This window comes from Balaenoptera ricei, chromosome 10 (genome assembly GCF_028023285.1).
Source record: "Balaenoptera ricei isolate mBalRic1 chromosome 10, mBalRic1.hap2, whole genome shotgun sequence".
In the NCBI taxonomy this organism is placed as follows: Eukaryota; Metazoa; Chordata; class Mammalia; order Artiodactyla; family Balaenopteridae; genus Balaenoptera; species Balaenoptera ricei.
Genome location: NC_082648.1, coordinates 7,512,138 through 7,533,165, shown reverse-complemented (window position 1 = coordinate 7,533,165; position 21,028 = coordinate 7,512,138). Strand labels below are relative to the sequence as shown.

Sequence of the window (21,028 nt, the reverse complement as noted above, 5' to 3'; positions counted from 1 at the left end):
AAGACAAAAGGCAACACAAGGCTGGAATCTCCTCTCATGGAGCTCCTCCACATTTCAAAAAGATGAGGGTTCTATATTCCTTAACTTTTCCTAAGACAGCAGCCCTCCTCTTGGACAAAACTCATGTACTGTCTGTTTGCTTGGATGTAGCAATATATGAGATTCTCAAAGGCGCGTGATGGGGGCGGGGGGTGGTGGGAGAGTCAAATGTGGAGGTCAAGAAAGAGGCAAAGAAAAAAGAGAAACATAAGGATACAAAGAGGGGCTTCCCTGGTGGCGCAGTGGTTAAGAATCTGCCTGCCAATGCAGGGGACATGGGTTCACCCTGGTCCAGGAAGATCCCACATGCCGCAGAGCAGCTAAGCCCGCGAGCCACAACTACTGAGCCCGTGAGCCACAACTACTGAGCCCGTGAGCCACAACTACTGAGCCCACGAACCACAACTACTGAGCCTGTGAGCCACAACTACTGAGCCCGCGCACCTAGAGCCTGTGCTCTGCAACAAGCAAAGCCACCACAGTGAGAAGCCCGCGCACCACAATGAAGAGTAGCCCCCGCTCGCCACAACTAGAGAAAGCCCGTGCACAACAGTTAAGACCCAATGCAGCCAAAAAAATTTAAAAATAAATTAAAAAAATAAACAAAAGGATACAAAGAAATTTTTTGGTGTGGAATTCTAAAAGGACAAAAGTGAGAGGGGCTTCCCTGGTGGCGCAGTGGTTGAGAATCTGCCTGCCAATGCAGGGGACAAGGGTTCGAGCCCTGGTCTGGGAAGATCCCACATGCCGCGGAGCAACTGGGCCCGTGAGCCACAGCTACTGAGCCTGCGCGTCTGGAGCCTGTGCTCTGCAACAAGAGAGGCCGCGACAGTGAAGAGGCCCGTGCACCGCGATGAAGAGTGGCCCCCGCTTGCCGCAACTAGAGAAAGCCCTCACACAGAAACGAAGACCCAACACGGCCAAAAATAAATAAATAAATAAATAAATAAATAAATAAATAAAAGATTGTTATTAAAAAAAAAACAAAAGTGAGAAAGGGGGCTAGGGGAATGATTCCAATATGGAAGATAGCCAGAAAAATAGATTCTGGGCGCGTGACCGGGGAGGGGGCCGGGGAGCTGCTCTTTAGGTAAGAAGGAACCCAAGGAGAAAGGGAGGCCGGGGCCAGAACGTGGCGCACGGAAGAAAGGCATATATGAGCGCCAGCCAACCCTTCAAGGGAGCAGCATCAATGTGGTCATAACCTTTGGAATGAGGGTGTGAGTGGCTGCGAAGCCCCATCCCCCTTCTCCTCCCAGCCTCATATTGTAGCACAGCATCAGACTTCTCGAGCCCGGCTTTCTCCCTCCCTCCCTCTCTCTCTCTCTTCCTCGCTCTCCCTCATCTCATTGTTTCAGAGTAGGCCAAATTTGAAGTCCTTTCCAGGGAGTGGCCCTGTTCATCTTACTCTCCAGCCAAAGTGGAACAGAGTGAGAAGGAGAGAGACACATTCAACAACCAAAGGACTCGGTGGAAAGAGCAGAGAACCATAAACAGTGAGTTGTTTTGATTGTCTAAAACCCTAAATAGACAGGGGTAGGGAATGTGTGTGTGTGTGTGTGTGTGTGTGTGTGTGTGTGTGTCTTTTGAAGGGCTGGAAGAGGGCAATGGGGAATGTCACTGACTTAGAACTGAACAGACATCCCAATTATCCATGGAATCCCAATGAGGAGACACCAAGATGAGCAGATGATATTAAAAAGCCACAGATTTCAAAACAGAAGATTAGACACTAGGGTTGAAAGAGGCCACAGGGTGGGGGCCGTCGTGAACCATTTAGAGTATAAAATTTCCTCTGACTTGGCAGAAAAAAAGGAGAGAGAATAATGGCAGATGATCAAAGAATAGAATTTGAAGGAGAAATGTTGAGTGAAAGAGAGGAAGGGTCTGAGACTTACGGGGCACTAGGAAAGTTCCTGGGAAGATGCAGAGACAGAGATCCTACAGATATCCTTGCCTGGAACTGAAATCTCTACTCTCCCCACCCACCTGTCAGATATGCTGCTTTTGGGACCCAAAGTGGCGCTGTTTCTCACTGCACTCATCATTCCCTCTGGTGAGTCCCTACCTTTTTTTTCTCCCTAAAATGTCAGCTCCTCAGATGTGGGTGGAGGTGTATGTTAGAGGGTGGATGGAATGAGGCTGAAGGGGAGTAGGAGGAGAGATGCTTGCTATTGAGCTCTAGAATTGCCATTGAAGAGAAGAACACAGCGAGTTCCCTGGTGGTCCAGTGGTTAGGACTCGTCACTTTTCACTGCCGTGGGTTCAATCCCTGGTCGGGGGAACTAAGATCCCGCAAGCCGGGCAGTGAAGAAAAAAAAAAAAAAAAAACCAAAGGATAAAGAACCTGATATATACAAATGCATACACAAACATATAAGGACCACCTCACAAGAAACTCAAGTTTAAACCGTGAAGGAAAACAGTGGGAATATATACACCTAAGAAACACTAGTACCAGCCTACACACAAACTGATTCACATGCACACAGAAAATATGTTGCCACATCTATACACAAATGAAAAATGATCTTCACAGATTTCAAAGAATCGAACTAGAAGATTGACCACAGAAAGTGAACCTTGGCTTTCAAAAAATCCTACTCTTTTTTTTTTTTTTTTTTTTCTCATTCGGCCAAATGCAGACTGTGAGATGATAATTTTTGGCCTTGTTCAGTAGTGCAGTTAAGAGGGTTTGGCTGTGGGGACAGAAGGATGGGACATCAGAAAGTCTGCTGGCCTTGTGTGTGGATCAGGGCCCTACCCTTTCTGGCTGGCCTGAGGGCAAGAGGGCCTCCTGAGTCAGGGCATAGCAGAGCTCGTCTTTGTTCTCAGGAATCTGCTCTCTTTGAGTGTTCCCATGTCTGTGTGTAGCACTGACGGTCTGAGTACTTTTATATTGAGCTATAACAGAAGTAAAACACTGGAAGATAAAGTACAATTTTCCCATCATTTTCTGGTTCATCTTATACAAGCTTTACGGGGTATAGAGCTGGACTCATTCACATACATTTTCTCCTTCCTTTGATACAGACTGGACACCCCTAGGGGTCAGCAGCCAAAGAGGAGGTAGGTGAACCCTTGCAACTGGGCTCTGATGAGGTTCTTATTAGGACAATGTAGCTGAAGGGTTAGAGTTCAAGAATTTGTAATACAACACAGAGATGCATTGCCAAGGTGTGGGAAATAATAGGATCTAATTCACTAGTTCAACAATCCTATTATCCTGGTAACTGCCTGGTGGTCCAGTGGTTAGGACTATAAGCTTCCACTGCAGGAGGCACGGGTTCGATCCCTCGTCGGGGAACCAAGAGCCCATTCATAAAACATTCTTGTTCTCTCTTTTTTTTTTTAATTTTATTTATTTATTTATTTATTTTTGGCTGTGTTGGGTCTTCGTTTCTTTTTTTTTTTTTTTAATTTATTTATTTATTTATGGTTGTGTTGGGTCTTCGTTTCTGTTCGAGGGCTTTCTCTAGTTGCGGCGAGTGGGGGCCACTCTTCATCGCGGTGCGCAGGCCTCGCACTATCGCGGCCTCTCTTGTTGCGGAGCACAGGCTCCAGACGCGCAGACTCAGCAACTGTGGCTCACAGGCCTAGTCGCTCCGCAGCATGTGGGATCTTCCCAGACCAGGGCTCGAACCCGTGTCCCCTGCATTGGCAGGCAGATTCTCAACCACTGCGCCACCAGGGAAGCCCCTCTTGTTCTCTTTTGAACTACTGAAATAACTTTCCCCAAACCTTCTCTATGTCCATCTCATTTCCACTCCCTTGGAAAATGCCCACAGATCCTAACAGAAAACATTTTCCTAACCATGTAATAGTGGAGAAACTAAAATGCAGACATAAGAAGTCTTCCCAGCACCAGAGCAACTGTGGCACAATCAGACAGAACCCAAAAGTTCTGGCTTCCAAAGGGCCACTTCCTTCAGCTTGATGAAGGATACTCTAATCAACATTCCCAGGCTGCCTCCAGGTATCTAACATAAGTTCTCTTGCTTTTCCCAACCCCTGAGAGCACTGCAGTATGCAACCTGTTAATGGGTCAGAAACCAAATGAGTGGGTCACAACTGGGGCTTTTAATGAGTTAGGATAGACTAAAATAAAAATAGAGTACACTGCAAGTACATTACCAGAGTAAAGTATTATCTTATTAAACTTGTTTCAGTTTTCTTTGTGTATACTGAGGCACAATATCATTCCTTACTGTACGTCCTGGTAGAGAAGCTAAAATATAGAAAAGCTTTTTTTTTTTTCTCTGTTGTGGCTATGGAGGTCTGAATCCCTACGTTTCTGAACCTAGGTCATAGTCAGCAGTAGCAAAACTAAAAATCCAAATTCCTTTCTTTGGGCTGGTTAAGGTCCAGTCCTATTTTATGATTTGTGATGCAGAGATAGTACAAGAGATGATGAAAATGTTCCTTCAGGGAACACTCACGAATCCTTAATAAAGCATTCAGATGGTGGTAGCTCATGGAAAAGGTGGGTAAACTGAGGAATATATGGAAAACTAGTACTCTGCCTGAAATTCTGAGGAGACAGCCAGGATACTCTCAAACCCTTTGCTCGTGCACTGCTCCCTCTGTTTCTGTGCGTGGTTGGACTGGAATGTAGCTGGAGAGAATGGGAAACAGGGCAGGATAGGGCTGCACCCCGGGGAGAATCCACTCCCTTCTTACAGCCTCTGGAATGGTTCAGGTCAGTGGCTTTTCAAATATCCTGTGGGACTAGAGCAGACTTGAATTCCTTTTATCAAAATTTGTTCTGGAAGACAAAAGCTTATACTGAGTGTTAACGATGAAGCTGTTGTCAGATCTGATGACCTTCTATCCGGAATTTTTTTTAAAAGGATGAGGTAAGGAATAAGCAGGGGAAATTCCTTCAAAATGTTTTGTGTACTGTGTAGCGCAAGGATCAGTAACTCTGACATGCTTTATAAAAATGCTATTCTCACCAGATTTTAAATCTGACATTTGTCAGCGGACCTCAAGGCAAACTGTGATTTTGCTGACCTCTAGTGGGTAAAACAGATTATGACTATAAGCCATTTACAATGAAGGTTAATTACAGGTGGGATGTTTAACAAACATTTAGTTCTTCACACTGCTTTGTTATGTTGCTTTTTAAAGCAGAGACTATTTGTTTCAGGAATTGCTGTTAGTTACAGTTTCAGGTACAGTTTTCTTAGTTTATCCAAATAGCTTCCACCTTAAGACCTGGACCATTTTTATTTCTTCCCCTCTGGCATTTACTTTCCAAGGACCAACAACAAGGCATTTCCTCTCCCTTCTCTTTATCTCACTTATCACTGAGCATCAGAAAACTACCAATGTTACTTTTGTGAACACTCTTGTGTGGAAAGCCTATCATCAGACTGATATTCAATTACATCCAAATTATGAATATCAAGATCACAGTCTGTTTGAAACAGATTCAGACAGAACGAACTTATGGTTACCAGGGGGGAAGGGATAGCTAGGGAGTTTGGGATTGACGTGTACACACTGCTACATTTAAAATGGATAATCAACAGGGACTGTATACTGTATACAGGGAACTCTGCTCAATATTAAATAACCTAAATGGGAAAAGAGTTTGAAAAAGAATAGATACATGTATATGTATAAGTGAATAACTTTACTGTACACCTGAAACTATCACAACATTGTTAATCAACTATACTCCAATATAAAATAAAAAGTTTTTAAAAATCACCGTCTGTTTGAGAGAAACAATTTTCATTTTAAATAAGTATCGCAAAGAGGTCATCAATCCATTATAATTATTAACAAGCTCTATGACCTTGTGTGAGTTATTTATTCTCCTGGTCCTGAGTTTTACCATCTGTAAAAGCAAGTACATAGTAATCCCAAATTAGCTGTATTTGTTATTATATGCTAGGATGAAGAAGTCATTCTTGCAGTCCAACGCTTAACCAAAGTCTAACCGAGAAAGGGTGTGCCTGTGGTGGACTGTCTAATGGCCATGTAGTTCATTAATTCCTCTAAATAAGGAGCACACAGGGAGAAGGACTCTCTAGGGTTAGGACTGTACAGGTATATTCATGGAAGTAGGAAAGTGTGACATTTGTTTGGGTTACAGGGGGAAAGGACTCAGGCTGGGAAGCAAAGAAAGAAAAACACTTCGGGATCTTACTATGAGTCTACTGTGCTTGTCAATTTCACTTACTGGGAGTGCAAGGGTAGGGGTGGGGGACAGAGAATGCTCAGAAAATGTTTCCCGATTGTTTTTATGCAGATGATGTGACTCCAGTGACTCCAGAGACATTCACAGAAGATCCTAGTAGGATACTCTTTTGTTTATTTCTTTGCTTTCAAACTGGGGATAGAAGGGTTGAGGTCTGTACATCCTTCCTTAAAGGAAGACTAGACCAGTACCCCTACGTACAAACCTTCAAGTTGCGAACTTTCAAAGATTTGAACATTCTCATGTCCAATCACCTAAGTTAGTTCTCATGTCTGGCGTACATTGTCACGTGTGTGCATCCTCTACAAGTGGATGTGCTTTCGTGTACTTTACTGTACGGTACTGTATAGAGTACAGTAGTACAGTATCTTTACTTCAAGCCCAGGATGTCCAGAAGCAAGCATAAAAGCAGCAGTGATGTAGCTGGTACTACTGTACTTTTCAAGGTACTGTACTGTAAGATTAAAAATGTTTATTTTTTGTGTTTGTTTTTTATGTATTATTCGTGTGAAAAGTATTATAAACCTATTACAGTACAGCACCACATAGCCGATTGTGTTAGTTGGGTACCTAAGCTAACTTTGTTGGACTTACAAACAAATTGGACTTACGAACGTGCTCTCGGAATGGAACTCATTTGTATGTAGGGGACTTGCTGAGGTTCAGAGCTCTGTTGTCTATCTTAGATGCCACCGAGGGCTTAAACATGCCCCATCTTTTTATCGCTCCCTTATATTTTCCCCAAGAGTCCACATTCTTTCACTTCAATCTTGCCTCCTTTTAGATCATCATCCTTTCATCCTGTTCCTCTTTGCTACTTTTCCAACTTGCATTTTTCATTCCCTATGTTGTATCTTTGCAGATCTGGTGAATGATCCTGCTACAGATGAAACAGGTAGGTTTCACTCCTACAGGTATGTTTCATCTCCTTAAAGATGGCATGACTCTTGTTAATATTCACAATTATTTATTCCAGCTCTTGAATTAATCGTGTGTTTTTATCACAGGGAAAGGGATGTTGTTCAGTGACGGTGGGATAAAAGGAAAGAATCCTCCTAGTCCTCTAAAAAGAGGAAGCAAAGTGGATTAATAGCTTAAAAAAGCATGAATTAAGGTCTTCCAAAAATTAGTATAATGTCAACAGGCCAAATAATATTCAAAAAATATTTAATTATTTTCAATTAACTTTATTCCCTTGGACATAATACACAAACCCAGCCATAGTCTTGACTTTGTCCTGTTATCTATATTCTTCCCTCTTGCCTTCTGCCTTCCCCTTTGCCAATTCGAAACCCTCCTCACACCGCTGTTTTGTGCCTTTTCAGTTCTGGCCGATATCAAGCCTCCCACAGATGACCTGGGTAAGTTCAGATCTGGGATCCCAGGGCCACCGGGCCCGTTCTGGTCTTTCCCTATCCCCCATGACAGAAGGCAGTATGGCTGGTGAAGGATCCTAATTAGGGCTACCATTTTATGTAGCACATTTGTCCAACAGTATAATTTAAATTAAAGACATTTTTGATCCCCTAACAAGCAAGAACTGCGCAAGGGGTTTGATACACAAAATACCAAGACTTGATTTTTCTCTCCAAGTTTCTGAGACTGGATGGGTAAAGGCAAGACAAGGGTGAACAAAACTGATTTTCTTCTAGATATCTTTTATCTAGTAGACAAGATAGACAAAGGAATGGATAACCTTATTCAGTTTTACAAATGCTATAATCAGGATAAGCAAAAGAAGCTGTGGAAGACTCAAAGAGTCCTTGACTATACTTTGTGTTGGGAGTTGGGAAAGGCTTTTATGGAAGGCATATTGACTAGGTTGATTCTTGAAAGACAAGTGAATAGAAAGGGGAAGAGCTTTTAGGTAAAGAAAACAATATGGGCAAAGGTTTAGAATGGAAATGAAAACCAATCAGAGAATAGTGCATGCAAAGGAAGGTCCTAAGCAGATTCTTGAACTGGAAAGCCAGCGAGAATGCTTTTGCCTAGTCCCAATAAAATATGATGGCCTGAACTACATTAGAGGTAAGGGAGAGAAATGAGCTGTCAGTGAGTAGGGACTGTTGAGATGATGTCCAGTTTTCTATTAGGTAGATGGTAGCTATTGGGTGGATGGTGGCACCAATGTGAATTGGTGAAGGGGAAAGATAAGGCAGTTTGAGATATGGAAGGATCTTTTTTTTTTTTTTTTTTTTTTTTTTGGAAGGATCTTTTTAAAAAAAAAATCCATGAACTCTTCCACAAAATGGCAGTTGGATTTGTAGGTCTTGAGCTTATTAGGAGAAAGATCTGGGCTAGACATATAATTTTGAGAATTCTCAACATATAAACCTGTAATTGAAACCATGGGATAGATATAGCATTCTTCCTATGGTATCCTATAAGCAACGCTTCCAAAGACATTTTTACAGATAACTCCCGTGGTTAGTCTATTTCCTCAAGACTCATCTAACTCCTTGACTTATTCTCCATTTTACAAACTTCGCTGGTATTTAACTTGCCCCTAGGTTAGGGCTGGATATGACTATGACCCTTGCTATTCTTTACCAAATAACTTTTATCCAAGAACCCATGATGATGTATCTAGAGCTTCCACAGCAGGATAATAATCTTTTCTCTCCTTAGCTCTCGGATGACGCTCTTCTGAGCATGGCTCGTTGCCTTGTGTTTCTACTAAATTTGCCTCTTGATAGAAACAAAGATATTCTCAATACAATGAGTTTCTCAACTCTCTAGGAGAGAAAGGAGAAAGACAAAACTCATTTAAAATCATGTTAAATCTCTTCAATTTTGTGGATCAAAACACCCCATTATGGGTTTTCTTTTAGAAGTTGTTAAAAAAGAGTTATTAATTCATCTATTTATGGGTGCCCCACATGGGTCTCAAGTAAGGCAACATGACAGTTACAGGGCAGTGACTTCTAGAAGCAGTAATAACTGAATAAAATTTTTGCCTTCTAGCCTCGCCCGATAAAAATACCACCACAGGTATGATTGTCCTTTGCATGTCTTTTTTTAAGATTTTTTTTCCTTCCTGAGAATTCCTTGTCCTTGTTCTTGGGAGGATACTTGATACACCTTCTAGTTTATTTCCAATTCTTTCTCAAAGCGTATTTGTAGTACTCTTCATTATCCTCCCACCCCACCCCACTGTTTTACGAGCTCCTGTTCTAAAAGTCAGGGGAAAAAGATGGGACCACTGTTGCATGGTCCCAGACCAGTCCTCTCCCTAAACTACCTTTGGACACTATCTGTTGGTTAGTGGGTTGGGAAGTGACTGCAAGGACTCCACATTACTGCAGATGTCATGCTTTCTCTAATGTACTGATAATTCTGATGTGCAGATAGGGTTGAAAACCACCAGAACAGAGAAATAGTGACCCACCTTAGAATTCAAATTCTTCAGAATGGGACTGCTAGCATTTGATATTTCATGTTACCACCTGTATAACCCTAGAAGGATTTTTTTCCTAGAAGAGACCTCAGGGACTATTTTAACCCACTTTCCTTCCAGGTAGGGAAGCACCTAAATTTCATTTTTTAGCCAACTTCTATTATTGCTTTGTTTTGGTGACAGGAAGAACATGCCCCAACTTACAGTGATCCTCTGTAGAGATTACTTTGTAGGTTTTCCCCAACTCTATCTCCCCTCCTCCATCCCCTTAACCCTTTGTTCATGCCTGTTTGTTATGCCTCCCCGTGTTTTTTATGTTGGGTCTCTTCAGAGTGCCGGGATGAGAAATTTGCCTGCACAAGACTCTACTCTGTGCATCGGCCAGTGAAGCAATGCATCCATCAATTATGCTTTACCAGGTAAAGGCCCCAGAACACCTAGAGAGCATCGTCCATGATAGTGCTTTCATGTCAGGAACTATTTAATCAGCATCCACTGTGGAATTTCAGTCTTTGGAGGGGCAGACGTTTTTTAGCATAACCCTCTTAGCTATTCCTGAAGGTGCGGATGAGAATGTGGAGTATGGATTGAGGCACACAGATAACAGTTTGACTAACAAGTGTAGACGCTAGAAGGCAAATGAGGGTGGGGGCTGGAGGTAGGATCATCATGAGGGAAACTCCAGTCTATCAAATTTACCACCTCACTGAAAAAGGCTGGAGCTAAACATCCAAGTGTGAAGGTAGAAAATAGTAGGGAATAGTGGGGAGGAGTATGACGCTTGAGTCTAGGTGGAGTGAGCAAAGTGTCACCGAGAAGAGTGATTGATCCCATTCCATCTCCTACACTACTTGGGGAGGTGGGGTGGGACGGGGAGCTGGAGGAAGAAGTCTGAAAGACTTAAGGAAATCCAGATAAGGGGAGAACAGATAGGGAAGAGTGGGAAATACAGGAGTTGAAGAGGCATCACAGGTCTAGGCTAGTTCTCCCTCTCAATGCGTTTTCTATCTCCTTCCTGCACCGTGACATTTGCACTGGTGGCAGTTTACGGCGTATGTACATCATCAACAATGAGGTCTGCTCCCGTCTTGTCTGTAAAGAGCATGAAGTCATGAAAGGTAAGACTGGCTTTTTAGTGGGGAGGGACAGTAATGAGAGTGATAATGAGGCGCAAGATGCTAACAGATCCAAGGTCTGGCTTTGCAGGAGGGCTTTAGGCTACTCCCTGACTTACAATAGCCCCTGTTCCACCAACTTACCCCAAATAAACAATCTAAGGAAAGCAGTATGCTTACTATATACATAGCCCTAAGAAAAGCACCCCTCCCCAGATCTCTTTCCAACTAGACAGTAACCCCTAACTTCTCTTATATATAGATAGAAATTTCAGATACTCTGGTTGCTTTGAAGATCATTCACCAGAGTTCTAGATGGAAGGCCAAGTCAGCCATTAAAAATAACAGTCTCTACTAGTCTGCAGTCACGTTCATAACTCTGGGGGGGGGGGGGGGCGCCGGGGAAAGCCACTAATTTGGAGGCAGTAGCATTTGGATATGTGAAAAATCAACTGGACTCCTAGACACCGGCTACCTTTTAAACAGTCCACCAATTCCAAGAACCATTTACCTTGCTTATTGTGAAATGTCAGAGGTAGAGGAAGGTAGAAAGACTTTACAAGGGTCCAGAGTGTGTGGTTATAGACTGTGCATGGTGGGAAAAAAGATATTTCTCACCTTGCCCCTGGCCAGCCCCAAACGATGGCTGTGGTCGGCAAAGGCACCACACACGAAAACCACTCTGACTCAGCAGCCCGCCTTGCACGGAGCCCCTGAGTAAGAGCTGTACTTAACTTCGCAGAAGGAAACTTGCTGCTTGCCCCCAATTGGCTCTATGCAAGCCACCTGCAAGGGAAGCACCTTGACATTGAGGATGAGTATTTGGGACTCTAGGCACTTTCAAGTGTCTCAGGGGACTTGCTAAAGTTAGCCATTTGCACATAGTAAACATTTAAATATATATTGAATGACTGGACCTCATATTTTTGCTGTTTAATAAGTCCACGATTAGAAGAATTGGGAGCAAGATGTATAAAGGAAACTAAAATTTACCGACCACCAGTGTGCTAGGTACCTTTGTATCCATTTTTTCATTTTCATACTGACAACTACCTTGTTGAGGTGGGTATTTTAATGCTTGTTTTACAGAAAGGGATAGTGAGGTTCAGAAAAGTTAAACTTTCTGGTAGGGAGTAAATAACCAGTAAGTGGCAGAGCTGGGGTTCTAACCCTGATCTATTTCTCTTCAACCTTTTCACTACACCACCCTGCAGTCTTCCCTTTCCTTAAGACACGAGGCCTTGCCATCTTCCTGCATCCTCATCCCATTATGCTCTGCTTTTCTTCTAGATGAACTGTGCCGTCAGATGGCTGGTCTACCCCCAAGGCGACTCCGTCGCTCCAGCTATTTCCGCCTTCCTCCCTGTGATGATGTGAACTTGCAGAGACCCAGTGGTCTGTGATGTCAAGGAAGAGGAAAGAAAGAATGTGTGCGTGGGAGGGAGAGAATGCTCTAAGAGGGAACTTCTTGTCCAACCATTGTCAGCCAACCCATAGACATGAGTATTTCTTAAACCAATCCCATCGCAATGTCTAGCTTTTGTCCTTACTTCTTGATTTTTCATCCATTTATCTCATTTTTCAGTACTTAAAATAGTCTGTAGTATTGCATGGTTTTGCTGCTTCCCCATATCATAGACCTAGTAGATATACCATGTGGCTTAGATACAAACATTCTGCATACAATTTCAAGGGAAAATAAACTTCAATAAAATTATTAAAAATAATAATTAACTACTGAATCTGTTTGAGATAGATCTTAGGGTGGAAGATGTTATCACTGTCTACCTTAACTAACCATGGAACTTTATTTTTCATTCAAGAGTTTCCTAGATTAACCCCCATTCACCTACATAGTCCCCTTTACTTTTATTAATTATTTTGCTGGATTGTCCTAACATTTGCCTGGTAGGTCCTTTTTAGGAGAAGAATTATGGTAATTTTTGTAGTCGTAGAAAATTCTCCAGAGCCAAGAGTTATACAAGACCGCGGCTAAAGAGAGAGGAGTACACCAGGTATAAAACTATTCAATTTTTCATGCAGTTGTTCAGTCGGCAAGTAGGGCTAGCAAGTCTCGTTTACTCACTCATTTATGGTAGTATGGGGGTTAGCCCACCTCCACAAGTTAATTAGACAACTTAATGTGAAACCATATCATTGCTCCCAATTTCCTTGAGTGGTTGGTACTTCTTTCATCCTCACCACTTACCAAAATCTGTAGAGATTATATTGTGCAAATGGATTCTGGAGTAGCCTGATTTGGGGCATAAGAAGGGAATTCAGACCTGAACTTTAACACACAAGTATAAAGTTTACCTGATGGTTTACAGGAAACAGTAAAAGAAACACAACATTAAGACAACCTGCATTCTAGTCCTGGCTCTAGCAGTAACCAGGCAAAGCATGTAAGCCCTACCCCAATCTCTCAAAGCAAATGTACTCGTATATAGACAGACATAGTCAATGGACATTGTAGCCACTGTAGAGGCATCTCATAGGCACAGTTTCCAAGAATCATTTGAGTCTCTTCATGAACTTGACCCTCTGATTGCCTATTGAACGAGAGGTGGCACTCCCCCCAGAAAGCACCCCAATCCCAGTATTGGGTATATTGCAAATTAAACATTTAAAATAAATGTTCCCAATTTCCTTCTCAGAAGACAGTGGTCTTTGGTCTGGTTATTTCTTTTTCTATGTTTAGAAAGAAGGCCTGGGGCTTCCCCGGTGGCACAGTGGTTGAGAATCTGCCTGCCAATTCAGGGAACACGGGTTCAAGCCCTGGTCTGGGAAGATCCCACATGCCGCGGAGCAACTAGGCCTGTGAGCCACAACTACTGAGCCTGCGCGTCTGGAGCCTGTGCTCCGCAACAAGAGAGGCCGCGCTAGTGAGACGGCCGCACACCGCGATGGAGAGTGGCCCCCGCTTGCCACAACTGGAGAAAGCCCTCGCACGAAGACCCAACACAGTCAAAAATAAATAAGTTAATTAATTAATTGCAAAAAAAAAAGAAAGAAAGAAGGCCTGAACTTAGGCTTTTATCCCATTTTGAAAGCTGAGTAGCAGCATCGCTCACATTTCTCTGTTCTGCTCTTCTCCATTGTTTCCTCCTTCCCTCCACAACTTGACCACTGGTTCTCCAACATTACAAATTTGTTTACTCTCCCCCAGACATGGTCCCCTCCTAGGTCCTCCAGAAAATTCCATTTCTTTTCTGCCTCCTTTAGTCTTACTGGGTGAAGTTTTGCGCTTCACCCTCGCTTTTCTTTTGCATCATCAAATTCCTGTGCTTTGCCGTTTCTCACTGTTCTGATATCCTCTGCCTTTTGTACTCTTCTCTATATGTAAACCAACACTTCTAACTCACTTTCCGTCCTTTCTTTCCTTATTCTTACAAAGGCTTATTTTCCCTCATAACTTTCCTCTAAGAACAGTCCCAGGGCAGTTTTGGGGGGTTGGTTTTGATCCTAGTTCTTTCCCTCTGTCCTTTCTTCCCCGTTTGCAGAATTCCATTCACCTCCTTCTTGCTGCATTTTACTCTCGACCCATTTCAGTTCCCGATGTTCCAGTTTTCTCTCCTTGATCCTCCCCATAAAAGGATGTGAAAACATTTCACTCTTTATGGTAATAATATTTTTTTTTTCCTGGTGAACACAAATGACAACCTTCTTAAACAAGGAACTTGATGAAAAACAGTTATTTGAACTAAAAAATGGATCTTTAATGTTGCAATTAACAGATTGGGTAAAAGTACCATTAAGCAACTTGCGACTGAATGCCTTCCTGGTACCTTGAAGACACTCACCTGCCTACTCACCTCACCTAAAAAAAAAAAGTTTTACTCTTATTTTCTCTTCCAAAATTGAGTTGATCCTGCTCTGAGCCTAACCTTTTCCCATATTTCATACTTCCGATTAAAGAAAATTCTCCTTCCTCCTTGAATGAAGAAGTTCTGGAAATTCAAGTGTGCACTATACTCTCTAAAAGAGCTCCTTGCACACTTTCTCTAAGTATTCATTTGACTCAGATGGTGCAAACCCCAAGCTGTCTCCCCACTTTTGATGACCTCAAGCAGTACATGTTGCCAGCCACAAGCTCCTCCCTCCTCTGCCTCGGGCACTCGTGGTGAAAGCTGATGTTTAGCCAAATACTTTACACCTGGTCAGAGGTGCAAGCAACTGGCAGTCTCTTAAGGTTCACCTTCCTTCTGTACTGAAGCAGCTGTAACACAGTTAAGAGAGACATCTGAGAAGAAACAGAAGTTGGAAGAGTACCAGATAAGGGGGATAAGGAGATGGCAGAGGGATGATGGGTTGACATCAGAGCAGGGGAACCCAGAGGCTCTGGGAATTCACAAATCTGTCTGGGAGAAGGGAATTTGCAAAGTGTGGTGAAGAGGACCTGAGTTCCATACCGATCCATCTGGAACCTTACAGGGTAGAATGAACATCAGCAGCACAGTGGAGGTGGGGCAGGACTGTGCTTAGAGTTTAGTCAAATTCAGGGAGGCAAAGATTAGGTTAAAAATACAACACTCCAATAAAAATTGAAATCCTTGGGACTTTCCTGGTGGCGCAGTGATTAAGAATCCGCCTGCCAATACAGGGGACATGGGTTCCATCCCTGGTCTGGGAAGATCCCACATGTCGCAGAGCAACTAAGCCTGTGCACCACAGCTACTGAGCCTGCGCTCTAGAGCCCGAGAGCCACAACTACTGAGCCCGCGTGCCACAACTACTGAAGCCCACGTGCCTAGAGCCCGTGCTCCGCAACAAGAGAAGCCACTGCAATGAAAAGCCTGCACGCCGCAACAAAGAGTAGCCCCCGCTCGCCACAACTAGGGAGAGCCCGCGCACAGCAACGAAGACCCAATGCAGCCAAATAAATAAATAAATAAATAAATTTAAAAATCGAAATCCTTGTGTGTTTTAGCATTTTTCACTAACCAAACACCAGCGAAAGTGACTTGACTTTCTCTGTGGTAGAGAGAGGAACAGGTGGCCACAGTTTGTTTTTTTTTTTCTAAAAACCAGTCAACCAGAGCCAGAAGCAGCCTCAGACGACAACTTCTGGGCAGAACCCAAGATGGAAAAGCAAATGTTGTTTATTATATAAATAGAGGTGCAGAGCCCATAGCTTCCTGTTGACAAAATGAGCTTCACTTCACCTCAAACCCTCAATGGTTTTAAAAATAGCTGATAACGGGTTGTTCTTTTTTTTTCTTTCAATTTGTCCAATCACTTTCAGTAAGATTCTAGCTTTTTCTTAACCCGGGGTCCTGAAATTCTTTTCTCTGTCTCTGGTGTTTTCCTCTTTCATTACCTTTTCCTTTCTTCTGTGTGTTTACCCAGCCATAAATCTGTACTCTGTAGTTTTGGGGAGTACATTATCGGAGTTCCATACCAATCAATAAGGGTTGAACTCGGAATGATCTCATACGTTTGTGAGACTCACCTCCCCCCAACTCTTCTAAAAAGTAATAGATGCACTTTGAGCAAGTATAAGGAAATATTTTAATGGAAAATAACCTGAATTATACTTAAGGGATTGATGGGCATTGAGGTATCAACTGTGTCATTATATGTTTTCCTAATATGTTGTTCTGTCCCAAATGGTCAAACACAAGGAGTTACAATGAGAGTAGTGAGAATTGCACAGAAAAACACTCATATATTCATTCATTCTTGAAAATGGGTGAGATTTAGGGGGGAAGGAAAATAAAGTAATATAAAAACAAATCAGCCTATGAAAATGTGTAATATTAACATCAAAATCAATGTGAAAACAAAAAAGTATTTCAAAAATGTTCATATAAAATCATGCACGGCAGCTCCTTAATTGGCTATTAAGAGAAACCAATTTGTTTGTTGGAAGGTGAGCTATAACTTAATTGTGTTAAACAACTATGCTCTTTTCTGTGCCATTAGCTACCCAGGATCGAAAGACCTGCATTGTGTAATAAACTGATAATTAAAGTACAAAAATTCATAATTAAATTTAATTATGAATAATTAAATTACAATTCAGAAGAATCACAGTATGTTCTAATGACATAGGACTAGAATCATTTCTCTTGCCATGTAAAAAAAAAAAAAAACTAAAAAAATATATCATCTAAACATGGGGCATCTAGACCCTAAATCAGGTGCATTTGTATCATCCTGTTTGTTTCAAGTAATATGAAAGAATTGATATTGGTTTCCGGGCCAGTCCTGATGTAGCACCCACGTTGTGTGGTCCTAAGGTAATAACCTCTGTTATAACTGTAAATTGGTGGTGATACATCTGCCTTATGAGTGGTTCTGGGGATTAACAAGACCATGTATTCAAAGGTTTGGCGCCTGTAAGACTATTATGTAGTAAAACTATGGGACTTTTTTCCTAGTTAAGCCGACTGGTTTCTCCCTAACTGTCCTTGAGTAGGTTGACTCTCTTCTTTCTTTCTCTTGTGACAAAGTGAGATGACCCTTGTGGATTAGCTTTTGCGTGGAGAGGTATGGAAGCCTGCTAAGAGTGTACAATGCCACCGATGCTAGTTTCTCAACAGTTTGAGCTTCCTAATTTTTTTTTTTTAAATAAATTTATTTATTTTATTTATTTATTTTTGGCTGTGTTGGGTCTTCGTTGCTGTGTGTGGGCTTTCTCTAGTTGCGGCGAGCGGGGGCTACTCTTCATTGTGGTGGGCGGACTTCTCACTGCAGTGGCTTCTCTTGCTGCGGAGCACGGGCTCTAGGCGCTCGGGCTTCAGTAGTTGTGGCTCACAGGCTCTAGAGTGCAGGCTCAGTAGTTGTGGTGCACGGGCTTAGTTGCTCCATGGCATGTGGGATCTTCCCAGACCAGGGCTCGAACCCGTGTCCCCTGCATTGGCAGGAGGATTCTTAACCACTGCACCACCAGGGAAGTCCTGAGCTTCCTAATTTAAATTTAATTTTTTAAGTATCCAAAAATCTTTTAGCAGGGCAGGTTCGTTTTTGTAGCAGCGGCTGGCGGGTCGGCCTCTGGCGCTTGGAGAGCAGACAGGATGGATGGAGCTGTGCGGTGTTCCCTGGGCCTCGCCCAGACACCTGGACACCTTGCAACCCTTGAGAGGACCGGAGGGCAGGACGGTGCCACAGCTCTTGGTGGAATCCAGAGCCAGGTGGTGGAAAGTAAGGATCTTGCCTCTGGCCTTGGGGATGCAGCTCAGCCTTTGGGATGCAACTCTGGGCGCGGCTGCTCCCCTGAAGCGCACACCTGAACTTTGGGCAGGTGTGCATCATCAGTTTAGGGGTTATACTGAGACACGCGCATCGTCGGGTATAACTCCCATAACCACAGCCATTCTGTCTTCCCAGCCAGGAAACTTCATCTTCCCAACCATCCAGGAAAGGGACAGGGGCAGCTGGTTGGAGCAACTCCTGAACAACTTCTTTAGCACAACTTGGCTGAAGGTGGAGTTGGTTGGCCAGAAACCTATACAGCTTGACCAACAGCCTTCGGGAGACGTCCTGGCCTTGAGCTCCCGGCCCTGAACTCTTCGGTCCTTGTTGTGGCCAAAGTTCCCTCACATGTTGGAGTCTACTGCTCTGCCAGGTGTTTTGTTTGTTCATTCATTTTAACAAACATCATTATTTCATTTTGAGAGTGACCCTGTGAGGTGGGCAGCAGAGGGATCACTGTTCCTATTTTTCAGACAGGGAACAAGGTTTAGAGAAATGAAGAGCCCCACTGACTGGATAAAGTTTAGTGGGGCAGAACCATGCCTGAACCAAGTCTAAAACTGAGGTTAATGCTCGTTCAGTTGCAAAAGGAAAACTCAATAACATCTTGTTTAGAAATCAGAGGTAGTTTAATAGCTTGCTAAAGGTTTGTAAGGGAATCTACACTGCAGGCGACCGTTTTGCTTTCATACACCACACGCACTACCCAGCAACTGTGCTTCTCTGGAATTCTGTGGAGACAGCCAGTAGTTGTGAGCCATGGATTTGGTTACAAGATAATGGAAGAACATGCGAAATGCCAAAGATCATCATGTTTTTCCTCTTCTCAGAAGGATGGAGAATTAGTTTAGTCAACCTTTTCATCATGGTTTCTTTGATTTCCTCAGGAAATTGAGAAAGTGTTTCAGAGCACAAACTCTGTGCTAGGCCACATGGGTGTCAATCCTGACTCCATCATTGTGAGCTTAACCTTTCTGTGCCTTAGTTTCCTCATCTGTAAAAGGAGAGCACAATGTCTTTGAACCCTGGGGACTATTTTAAGATCAAAGGAATTAGATGTTTAGAATAGCACTTGGGGGATTTCCATGCTGGTCCAGTGGTTAAGAATCTGCCTTCCAATGCAGGGGACGCGGGTCCGATCCCTGGTCGGGGAACTAAGATCCCACATGCTGCGGGGCCACTAAGCCCACACACTCTAGAGCTCACAAGACGCAACTACTGAGCCCGAGCCCGCTGCAGTGAAAGATGCCACAATGAAGAGCTCACATTCCACAACTAAGACCCGATGCAGCCAAATAAATAAATTTTTTTTTTTAAAGAAAGAATAGCACTTGGCACATAGGCCCCCATGTCAGTGTCAGTCATTATCTTTAGGTCAACAACTTTTGAGCCTGGCACAGTACTGGGGATACAAAGATGCGTAACACATGGTCTCTTCCATCAATGAGATTAGGGTAGCATCTTTATTACTCAACTTGTTTCTACTTTCACCTCTTACAATGGCACATGTTTTCTTGTTTTCTTTTCAGCTTTTATTTTTGATCAGAGATAATGCAATGCTTTAATTTATACTGTGTTTCCTCTTGTTCAGGGACAGAGAGATGCTTAAGTTTGTACAGTCCCACCCATAGCCTTCAGTTCCCTGTAAGCACCCTGTAAGCAACTGAATTTCCCATTTCTGTCTGGGTTCTTTCTTCCCATTCCCGTTTCTGTTCTTTCTTCCTCTCTGTTCCAGGGTATATATCACCTTTGCCTCTCTTATTACGGACTTTCTCCTTTGCTTTCACATACCAACAGCTGAGAGAATACCCATCATCACTCTCACCCTTTTTCCAGGTGTTCAGCCCCTTGAAGTCTCTGAATTAATCAGGACTCTTAAAATTTTTTATTTAGGTGAAATTCACATGACATAAAAATAACCATTTAGGGCTTCCTTGGTGGCGCAGTGGTTAAGAATCCGCCTGCCAATGCAGGGGACACGGGTTCGAGCCCTGGTCCGGGAAGATCCCACATGCCGTGGAGCAACTAAGCCCGTGCGCCACAACTACTGAGCCTGCGCTCTAGAGCCCACGAGCCACAACTACTGAGCCTGCATGCCACAACTACTGAAGCCTGCGTGCCTAGAGCCTGTGCTCTGCAACAAGAGAAGCCACCGCAATGAGAAGCCCATGCACCGCAACGGAGAGTAGCCCCCGCTCGCCGCAACTAGAGAAAGCCCGCGTCCAGCAACGAAGACCCAACACAGCCAAAAATAAATAAATAAAATAAATAAATTTATTAAAAAAAAAACAAACCATTTAAAGTATAAAATTCAGTGACATTTAGCGCATACATTGTTGTTCAACTACCCCCTCTATCTACCTTCAAAACTTTTTTCATCACCCTGAAAAGAAAATCCCATATCCTTTAAGCAGTAATGACTATTCCCTGCTCCCTCAAGCACCTGAATAACCATCAATCTGCTTTCTGCCTCTCTGGATTTATCTACTCTGGACATTTCATATAAGTGGAATCATACACTGTGTGGCCTTTTGTGTCTGCCATAATCAGGATTTAAGGTTATCTGTATAGGACATAGATTACTAATAGGAAGAACTTCTACTTTATTTTTTATGTTGTAGCCATACCTCCTTTAAGGAACCTGTGGATGGAGGTCTAAAGTAACCAGGCCATGTGAGAGGCAGGGCCATGCTTAATAAAGTAACCAAGGTGCTGAGTGTACTGAGTTTCTAATTGCACTGAGGAAATTGACTCTTCCTGTCCTCTGGTAACAAACTGAAGAGATCTTGGTGGTGCATTTAGCCAATGTGCGGATGGGTTGGGGGTGGTGAAAAACATGGGGTTCTTGTTGGGGGGAGGAAACCAGGTTCACACACTAAGGAATTTGGGACTATTTGATATCAAGTAGCTGTTTCTCAAACCTCAAAGATACTGGATTTAGTTAAATCAACAGGTGATGTGGGAATTTCCCTGGTGGCCCAGTGGTTAAGAATCCACCTTCCAATGCAGGGGATGCGGGTTTGATCCCTGGTCAGGGAACTAAGATCCCACATGCCATGGGGCAACTAAGCC

At 43.1% G+C, this 21,028-nt stretch overlaps 1 protein-coding gene and 1 pseudogene across 3 annotated transcripts; one reads left to right on the top strand and one right to left on the bottom strand.

Moving 5' to 3' along the window:
* Positions 1-1,321: 1,321 nt before the first annotated feature.
* MFAP5 (microfibril associated protein 5) lies at positions 1,322-13,418 on the top strand. 3 transcript variants are annotated; one of them, XM_059934456.1, is made up of 10 exons: positions 1,323-1,535; positions 2,036-2,095; positions 3,073-3,108; positions 6,299-6,343; positions 7,110-7,142; positions 7,573-7,608; positions 9,212-9,238; positions 9,976-10,063; positions 10,689-10,762; positions 12,050-13,418. In XM_059934456.1, the coding sequence occupies exons 2-10, from the start codon at positions 2,038-2,040 to the stop codon at positions 12,160-12,162; spliced, it is 510 nt and encodes a 169-aa protein (XP_059790439.1). In that variant the 5' UTR covers positions 1,323-1,535; positions 2,036-2,037; the 3' UTR covers positions 12,163-13,418. The 3 variants fall into 3 exon arrangements, with proteins under 3 accessions (XP_059790441.1, XP_059790439.1, XP_059790440.1); XM_059934457.1 differs by lacking the exon at positions 3,073-3,108; XM_059934458.1 differs by lacking the exons at positions 3,073-3,108; positions 6,299-6,343 and having other exon boundaries at positions 1,322-1,535.
* Positions 13,419-14,909: 1,491 nt separating this feature from the next.
* On the bottom strand, positions 14,910-19,769 carry LOC132372825 (large ribosomal subunit protein eL18-like; annotated as a pseudogene).
* Between the last annotated feature and the right edge of the window lie 1,259 nt (positions 19,770-21,028).

What these genes read in the sequence shown, in the direction of transcription:
- MFAP5 (XM_059934456.1), top strand. Translation starts at nt 2,038, where the DNA reads ATGCTGCTTTTGGGACCCAAAGTGGCGCTGTTTCTCACTGCACTCATC. An exon ending in GGTCAGCAGCCAAAGAGGAG is followed by an intron (nt 3,109 to 6,298) that starts GTAGGTGAACCC and finishes GTTTTTATGCAG; the next exon opens with ATGATGTGACTCCAGTGACT. An exon ending in GACATTCACAGAAGATCCTA is followed by an intron (nt 6,344 to 7,109) that starts GTAGGATACTCT and finishes GTATCTTTGCAG; the next exon opens with ATCTGGTGAATGATCCTGCT.